We start from the raw sequence: 9,559 nt of genomic DNA, 5'->3' as shown, positions 1-9,559 counted from the left end.
ACGACGATGACACTGAAATCAAGACGGGTGATTCGGACGGAGTTCGCAGCATCACCGCTCGTGCGGCGTTGTTTATGTGTGACTCCGACCGAGAGTACGATCTCATCCGTCCTTCTTTCAGCCAATCTCAGTGTCATCTACAAGCTCTACAATCCAGCTTTTTTCACCCATTCATGTACCTCCTCTTCCACCCAACCGTTCCTCCGTCAGCCTATTCATACACATGTGCTGCATCCCATTCATCCATCTAGCCATCTACTCCTCCATTATTCATCCGTCCATCCCTCCATTCAGCCCTCCGTTGCTCACCGTCCGAGGTGTGGGACTGTAGTCTCTGGCAGAGCCCCTCTGTGTCTCCGTAGCTGTCCTGGACCTTCTGTATGGCGTCGGCCCCTCGGAGCTCCATCAGCTCCCTGAGCTCCATCACCGTGACCCCAAACTCTCCCCCTGCATTGCTGCCGTCTGCCCTTCCTCCTCCTCCGCCCCCGCCTCGAGTCCCTTTGGGATAAAACTCCACAGCGCTGTTTGCCATTTCACCCATCGTGGCTGTTGTTGACATGTCACTGAGTTTTTTTCTGTTTTGGTCCTCCTCTCTCTCCGTAGTCTGCTCAGGTCCCCTTTCGTTTGGTTGGTGGAGGGTTGTTCATGTGATCAACAGTCTGAAACTATAAAATTTTTACTGAAATGTGTAATTTTAAAGATACGCACCAAACCCCTTTCTAATATTATTTAAGGGTGGTATATTTCTTTCTCCTCACTATCTTGGCCTAGCCTCCCACTGCTCCTTTAAATCTCCATAACAGAAGGAGGTGGAGGAGGAGGGTGAGGGGGATGAAGGACAGCGAGCAGGGGCACTTCAGAAGCGTGACGTCTGAATGAATCCAGCTTTCTTTTCCTTCGGGTCCTCTGCGACTCCACTCTTTCCTCGTTTCTGTCCCCCTCCCTCCGGGGTCACGGCCAGTCCATGGACGGACGGACGGACGGACGGGCAGACAGACTGACGGACGGGGAGGACGAAGGGAAGATGGACGGATGGAGAGAGGGGTGAGCGAAACAAAGGCGGCTGATATATCAGAGACAGGAAGCGGATCCAGTTCAGAGGCAGCTACTGCTGCACCACCAGGACCTGAGAGAGAGCAGGAGAGAGAGAAACATTACCGCTCGGGGCGATCGATCGATCTCACTACCATGACATCAGGATCCTCTGTGAGGTGGAGACGAGGCGCGCCGGGACCGCATCCAGTTGTGAAACTTGACTGGACATAAACACATACGTTTGAAAATAGGTACAAACATAAGATTTCTGAAAATCTATAAACATAAGATCACAGCTCTGAAGCACATTTAGCCATGGACCACGTTAGCTCTGGCCACTAGGGGGACGTTAAACAGCTTTTAAACACACCTGTGACATATTATCTTAGAAACATCATAAGTGAACGCAGTGTTCACAAAACATGACACAAATATTTGAATTCACTGAGACTTTAAGTCCAACATTAAATCAACCAAAATATCGAAAGATATTCATCAGGTTCAGTCGTGGGTTTGAAAGTTTTGAAGGGAAAACCACAAATGAGAGCAGTGAGTGTGAACCAAAACAATGAAGTTAAAATGGGCTAAAAAAGAAAAGAAAACAATTATTTAAAAATATGCTAAAATGTAAATGGTCCAAGGAAATTCTCAAAAATGGAAAACAAAATCTTAAGATTAAAGTTTTTATCATTCATCAACAAGTTTCAAATATCAAACGATCTCCTCCGTGCAGCTTTTGCTAAGAATTCAACACACGCATGAAGAATATGGAAGAACAAAAAAACATCTGTAAAAGTTTTATGTGACATTGAGCTGCAACGACAGATGACATCATCATCTTCTCTTGATGTCGTCTTTGTGGATATACAGAATGAAAAGACCAAAACCTATTTTCTGCTTGTCAGTACTTTCTTATTCTGTTTCTGTCCAACTGGTTCCTGCTAAAGATGTGAAAACTGATCATGAATGCAAAGCTCAGCTGTACGTGACTCAGACAAGTTAGACATATATCTCCTTCAAAAAACATCCCCTTAATTTAGGCATCGCTCCCAAACCGATGAACTACCCCCCACCCCCCGAGTCTGAGTGTACAATAAGCCCAAACCTTAAAAAAAAAAAAAAAAAAAATGACTCAACTTGAAGAATTTCAGTCAACGACAAAGTCTCTGACAGATGATTGGATGCGCTGTCTTTCTGGTCGTTTCCTCAAAACAAATGGGAACTGTAGTTTTTATCAACCTGCTGGTAAATTGTACATTTCTAGCTGCGGACTGATACAATTTCCAGCAGCGAGACCGTGTATATGAAACAGAGTCCAAATCTACCGTGTGTGCTGTCATGGTAATGAGAGAAGATGTCAGCCTGTGCAACAAGGTGGCTCACTGATGTCTTCTTAATAGTTTTTGGACAACAACTGAGCTCAGTGGCACCGAGGAAAAACACATCTGAGGCTGCGGATAAAAAGACAAAACATGGAAGTACTATATTCATTGTCGGTTTAAGGTCTTTTCATTGGATTTGTCGTGAAGAAATATAAATATTATGAGCAGCCTGTTCCTGTGAGTTGCCCATCTAATGTTACTTCTAACTTGGTGCGCGCACCATTTATTTTGACACACACACAAACCGCCGATGTGTCCTCGGACACATCCACATACCTCGTAGGTGGGATTAATTCACATCCAATTTGTTCAGTCTAATAAGTCGCGTGCGAGACCTGAAAGAGGGGAATTTCCTGAAGTGAGCTGCTCTTGTTGAATCTACTGAAAAACAATTTCCTAATCACTGAATTAACATTTCAACCCATCTCTGGAACTGATTTAATTAAAACGTATCTGACACCGATAGTGCTCGGTATACCGCCGAGCACAACGGCAGCTCGCTTTCCCTTCAGCCTGAGATGAAGCTTCATCCCCACATGAGCAATTAGCGCCGGCTGTAACTAAACATTCTCGGCATCACACATGACACAACATATTCTGATTCCCCGATCAAGGTACTTTACATAAGGATGAGCTCAGAAAAAAAACAGAAGTGAAGCTCATCATGAATTCCTTTTCTCCTCCTCCCCTCTTCACTCTCCCTCAGCTCCCTCAGCTCCCTCTGCATCTCCTCACTCCCTCTCCTCTCCTCTCCTCTCCTCACTCCCTCTCCTCTCCTCTCCCTCCCCTCCTCTCTCCCTCCCTCCCTCCTCCTCTCTGCCCTGCCACGCTTCTATCCTGACTGAGAGTGTTAGTTTATGACTGAGTCACCCTGCTCTGCCTTTGAAGCTTCCTCTTGCTCTCCATCTTTTCTTACTCGCTTGCTCTTCCATCTATTTATTGTATCTCTCCCTCTGCCGTATGTTTTGTGTTTTTTTGGCATTCCTGCCATGTCTTGTTATTATTTTACCTTTCTCTCCCCCCCCCACCCCTCATCTCCCGTCTCCCTCATTTTGTTGCTCTCCCTGTCTATCTGCTTCCTGCTACTGCAATCATTTATTTACTCAGGCAGTCGTGTTTTCTTCCCCAGCCCGATCTCTTACTCACTGATTCTGTCTGATTTTGTAACGCTTGTGTAAGAAAAAGCTCTTCTGTTCATCCTCCAAACTATGGCGACTAACTCCCAAGTCTGTCTTTCTGTTTGCCTTAAATAATGTTGACGTGTACAGTGCACACGTGCATGTGTGCGCACATGTGAGTCTGCATTACATAAAATGCACACAAAAAATAAAAAATAAAAACACTTTGTTATCCAATTTGTTACACATTCCTACTCTTACTCTTACTCACACAAACCTTTAGCTGCAGGATGCAGCCATCACAAATGGACAGTAAACACACAAAGACACAAACACTCATGCCCAGAGACATTAATTATATGAACTCTGTCATGACACACACAAATGTGTCATACACCACAAAATAGGAGATGGGGGGGGGGGGGGGGACTGTCCTGGCTGAAAATGTGTTTGAACATGAAAAGAGTCAGACAAAAGGTCACCACAATCCTCGGCAGCCTGCCCATTTATCCTGAATGCTCGCCCCGCTCCTCCTCACACTATCCCTCAGAGGGTCACAGCAATTTGATTGGGTTTTTTTTAAGCTAAAGTGGCCGCTATTTTCCCTTCGGGTCTTTTCTCTTTATCGCAGCAGCAAGAAGGTTGAGAAGGGTACAGAGTGGGAAAGACACAGGAGACAAGGTCCTCACGGGATCTGATTCTACACCAGCAGGGCTGTCTGTCTGTCTGTCTGTCTGTCTGTCTGTCTGTCTGTGTGTCTGTGTGTGTGTGTGTGTGTGTGTGTGTGTGTGTGTGTGTGTGTGTGTGTGTGTGTGTGTGTGTGTGTGTGTGTGTGTGTGTGTGTGTGTGTGTGTGCTGCTGAATGGGGCAACCCAAGCTCCATAAACACACACTTGAGCACGTGACTTTCCTCAGTACACACTTGTCATCTGAGACGAGCGTGTCCACGTTGTCTGAGTGTGAACCTGTCAGTGTTGCGTCTCCCTCCGTACGCCGGCCGGCCTGCAAGTCTTACCTGTGCACCTGCAGTCCTACTTTTTTTTTTTGACAGGCCTCTAAGGGGTCACCTCTGGCAAGGCCCTTGTATCTGGGCTGCTGCCTGCCGTCGCTGGCTCGGCGCCAGCCACACACTTCTGTAATGCCCAGCGGGAATAGCACACTTAGAATTCCACACAGTCAGTGGCTGGAGCCATTAAAGGTGGGCCGCCAACAGGAGCACAGATATCTGCATTACTGTAGAGCCCATTAAAGCCACTGGGGAATGATGATGATGATGAAGGGGAAAGTTAGACAAAAGCAAGAGGGATGTATTTAGACTTAGAAAGAAAGAAAGAAAGAAAGAAAGAAAGAAAGAAAGAAAGAAAGAAAGAAAGAAAGAAAGAAAGAAAGAAAGAAAGAAAGAAAGAAAGAAAGAGTGCTGATCAAAGTCAACTCTAATGTGTATCCATCTGTATCACACACATGCAGAGACACACACTCTCACACAGTGTCCCGTGTCCCTCCCACATGAGCCGCTATCCATCTCCACCCAAACCTGCATACACACACACACACACGCACGCACACACGCACACACACACACACACACACACACACACACACACACACACGCACACACACACACACCAACTGCCAGCAGCACCTCTGTGCAGGAATTGCCCCGTGCAACAGTGTGTTTCCCACACAAAACGACCTTTCCTGGTCACCTTCAGACGTGCCTGATCTCCATCCCTCCGCTCAGCCCCAACGCACATACCGACAGGGGAGGTCATGATTAAAACACTGTAGGCCGACTAAAAATACAAGGAGAGACTAAGTGGAGCCAATAGTGCGCCACTTGCCTACCCTATGTCCCTCCGCAAGGTTACCGGCCCGGCCGCCGTCGGCCCGCTGTGCCCAACTCACATCCACCCTGCGCCGGGCGACCTGTGAAGGTCCCTCCGGCCGCGGACCGTCTCCAGATCAAACCGACACCCCCGCAGCTCAGCGCTGCAGGTGCGATGCGCCGTAACCGAGACAAACAACGCAATTGATACCCAATAGCCTGTAGCCCGGTACATACAGGCGCCCGGGAAAACCAAGAGGCTGGAGACCAGCGCGTGCCGGTCGGTGAAAATGTTGAATTGCAGCCGTTCACCAAGGGACACGAAGGGAGGGATGGACGGATGGAGGGATGGAGGGATGGAGGGATGGACGGATGGATGGATTGGAAGGATGGATAGGCTATGTATTAGCTCTGCACACGCACGCGCAGGCACATTCACGCGTACACGCGAGCGCACGCATACACACACACACACACACACACACTTCCTCATAATGTCATAGCGCTGTTTGCCAGGTGATTATAGTATGCCCACTGTAGGCTGTTATAACAGCTGTGTAAGGCCTGCGTTGAGAAATGCCACATTAGGCCATGTTGGCGCTTCATTCTGGGACTCCGGTAAAAACCTCCCGACATGCTGTTCATGAATCCCAGCGCGACCGACACATCTTCCCTCATAAAAACGGCACTAGGGCGCCCGGGGTAAATAACAGTCAGGCACGCGGGCACGCACGGACTCACCGTGCAGGCCGAGCTCAAGGACATCAGCATCAGCGCGCGGGCGGGGAGGCAGAATCCCCGTTAATCTGCGTGTGCTTGGAGCGGAGAACGTCCCAAACCGGATGAGAGGATACAGGGGGGCACCGGGGATGCAGCAGCTCCGGTTGCCTGGAGTCCGAAGGAGTGGAGGGATGAAAGACGACGACGGTGCTGATGAATATTCCGCTCCGCGCGGTCACCTGACGGTTGGTCGGCGGAGTTCTGCGGCGGTGGAGAAGAGAGAGAGCGAGCGAGAGAGCGAGAGAGAGAGCGAGAGAGAGGATGCGCCGGGTTGAGGTTTTAAACACCTCCGTGGGGGGGGGGGGGGGGGGCCGTGCGCCTGGACGAGGCTGGCCGCGAGAGCTGCTAATTTGACCGAATTCGGCTCACTGTTAAGGGCGCCGGGAGATAAAGTAAAGAAAAAAAGAAAAGAAACGCCGCGGCGAGAGGAGAAGCTCATGCGACATCTTTGGAGGAGGAGGAGGAGGAGGAGGAGGAGGGGTTGAGCCGCTGAGAGAGCTCGCGCACACAGCTCGGTCGCAGCATCCGCGAGAGGGGGGTGAGGGTTGCTCTTTACGTCACCCCCCACCTCTTCGGCTGCGTGATGACGAGACCAGACACACCGCACCGGACGCTTTTGTCGTTGTGAGGCAGCCTCGGTTTATTATCAGTTGGCTTCGAGAGCCATCTTTTAAAAATACCAGCGCGGACATGCATTTATACCTAATATTAGTGGCCTGACATGTTCTGCTAATTTTCTATTTTTTTTACAGGGATTTTCAAAATAAATTATGTAGCCTAAATGCCACACATTTTTAAAACTTTATTTCGCTTAAATAGTGTTATTCTTGACCATAGTCTACAATGTTAATTTAGGGTATGCTCCACTGTAAGACAAATCATGCTGCGACAAAAGTAGCCTGTCAGTAACATCACTGACATCAAACACTCAAAAAGTCTTACTCTGCAAAACAGCATCCAAATCATGACTTTGCAATTGCAGTTAATTTTACATTTAAAAGGCCTTGACCATATCGTTCCATCTCCTCACACATCCCAACATACAGTAGCTAAAATGCATCTTTATGCCACATTGTTTAGCAGCTGTGACAAAAACAGATTGTGAATGAAGTGCTGTAATAGAACTAAAAAGACCCCAAAAAAGGCAAGTAAATAGGATTACATTCAAAGCTGAATGATTTTGGCAAAGGACCGTAATGAAGGAGAGAAAACCTGCAGCTCTGGAGATACTTTGCCACATAAATCAGCAGGTGGGTAATAACACATTGTAGAAGAAGGATCTGTGGTTAAACTCTGTCATCTGGAGGGAGAACTCAGATACTTTGACCAAAAGTACATCATTGTAGAAATACATGACACCCAAACATACCAGCTAAATGTATGTGAACTACAAAAAGTAAAGTATTCATCATACAGAAAATCGCCCCCTAAAAACTGATATCTTATTATTATATTAAATTAATAGACAACTTTATCTGTTAGTGAGCAGCAGGTCAGGGAGGAGTCATGTTTAAATGATTTCATGTAGCTACAGTTAGGTTTGGTTGCCAACCTGAGGGTCACAAGATAAATCTACAGGGCTGTGAGATGGTTAATGGGGAAAAAACATGCCACGCAAATTTGTATTCATTAATCTAGACGTTTCTTTAATTTTTGGAGCTTTGACATTTATTTTAATTAAAACCATGAAGTGTGTCTTTTTGTTAGAACTGCGAACAAGTCACAGACATCTCAAACACGACAGAACAGTTTTAAACTTTGGCACTATCCCACATCACATTTTATTTATTGTCATGTGTGTTTATGTTAAATGTGAATGTAAAATGTAAATAATCTATCTAATACGTGAATGCAGCACAATAGAAGTATGAAACCAGATAATAAGAAAGTAAAAGTACACTGAAGTACATTAAATAAGTAAATGTTACTTTCCACCATGATACATTATGTTAAACGACACATAGAAATCATAAATGTGGTTTAGATAAAAGTTTTGTGAGCTCGTATCCTGAACTGATGAATAATTTGTGATCCAACATGTATGAATTCATGAAGGTGCTATTTAATTTGCAGTTCTGACTATTTGCTGTGTAGTTCTGGGAAACGTCCTCTGGGGCACCAGAGCAGATGAGTTGGACTTTTTCTGGGAGCAACAGCCTCTCTCTGTTCTTTACCACATGAACAGAAGTGGATGCACATGCAGTAATACGGAGATCAACAGAAGAGGAACCTATGAAGTTAAAGTGTAACATGCGTTTGCATTGGGGGGGGGGGGGGGAGGGGGGGGGGGGGGGGGGGGGGGCCTTCCTCTTTCTGCTCCGTGCGACTAAACAAAGCAGCGGCCGGAGGCGCTGTCCGCGGTGCTGAAAACTGGCACGCTCTCGAGCTGAACAACAAAGACTCATACATTCATTTCATGCAACACACATGCAGCAGTCCTCTCAGAACCCCCCCCCCCACACACACACACACACACACACACACACACACCCCAATCCACATACATGGCTATAACCAACTGGCTACTGTCAAAGTTTGTTATGCAGCGAGCCAGTGTGAGGAGAAAGAGGAGAAATGTATTTATAGATGAATCAGATGAACGTATTAATAGATATCCTCTACACTGCAAGGAGACGGACCACAGACTTACCCGTCCACGCGCGCGCACACACACACACACACACACACACACACACACACACACACACACACACATCTAGATGAAAAGCTTTGTTGTTGATTTTATCTTTCCTTCGTCTTATCTCAAAACTGTTCAACACCATCTCCCAGAGGCAAATACAACATATATTTGACACACTTCCTCTAAGGATGAATCTAAATCTGTTTTCTTTTCACAAATATAACTAAAAAAAAATTCTCCTTCTCCTTTCAAAACACCTCATCTGGGAAAAAACGGAATCTACTAAGAACAGTGGCCAGTCATACAGATACTGTAATATGCGTGAAGGGACGTTAAAAATATACTTCCGTTTTTAAACTGTAAGTAAATACAAACTGCGCTCACTTAAAATCATCAAAAAAGATTGAGACACTGATCAACAACATCCATTCAAAATAATGAAATCTAACAAAGCAAAGTACAAAACAAAACTCAAAAAAATATTTTGCATTCAAAAATATTTTCATGTTTTAAAGTTGAACTGTGCCTTTATATAATAAAAGATCAACAGAAATTCTACACTGGAAATACAAACCACAAAGTCCAACCTTTTCCAATGTTCTCCATGTCCAACTATATTTTTGATGACAGACTTGATATGAATGATAACAGTTGTTTCACAGATGTTCTGCCAATTCTTCACGCATGATTCTTTCCAGCTGCTGCTTGCTGGAGGGGTTCGGATGCTATTAAAGGACTCCAGAGGAACGACTGGATTTGTCGGGGACACATTCGACCA

The 9,559-nt window shown here is 46.1% G+C and overlaps 1 protein-coding gene across 4 annotated transcripts in view; it reads right to left on the bottom strand.

The window, feature by feature from the left end:
- Nucleotides 1-6,624, bottom strand: part of atp2b3b (ATPase plasma membrane Ca2+ transporting 3b) — a 114,681-nt gene extending 108,057 nt beyond the window's left edge. For all 4 annotated transcript variants that reach the window (XR_011311312.1, XM_069708458.1, XM_069708456.1 and 1 more), the window contains exons 1-2: nucleotides 6,102-6,624; nucleotides 310-1,126 (exon numbers count right to left, since the gene is read on the bottom strand). Coding sequence is in view for 3 of the 4 variants with exons in the window: in XM_069708458.1 (XP_069564559.1) it covers nucleotides 310-559 (250 nt within the window). In the remaining variant the exon portion in view is untranslated. The remainder of the gene's footprint in view (nucleotides 1-309; nucleotides 1,127-6,101) is intronic.
- Between the last annotated feature and the right edge of the window lie 2,935 nt (nucleotides 6,625-9,559).

This window comes from Brachyistius frenatus, unplaced genomic scaffold, assembly GCF_029030835.1.
Source record: "Brachyistius frenatus isolate BFR_SWC_R1_liver_20210118 unplaced genomic scaffold, ASM2903083v1 Contig_75, whole genome shotgun sequence".
Lineage (NCBI taxonomy): Eukaryota > Metazoa > Chordata > Actinopteri > Embiotocidae > Brachyistius > Brachyistius frenatus.
The sequence above is the reverse complement of the archived record's forward strand: the minus strand, read 5'-3'. Positions and strand labels throughout refer to the sequence as shown.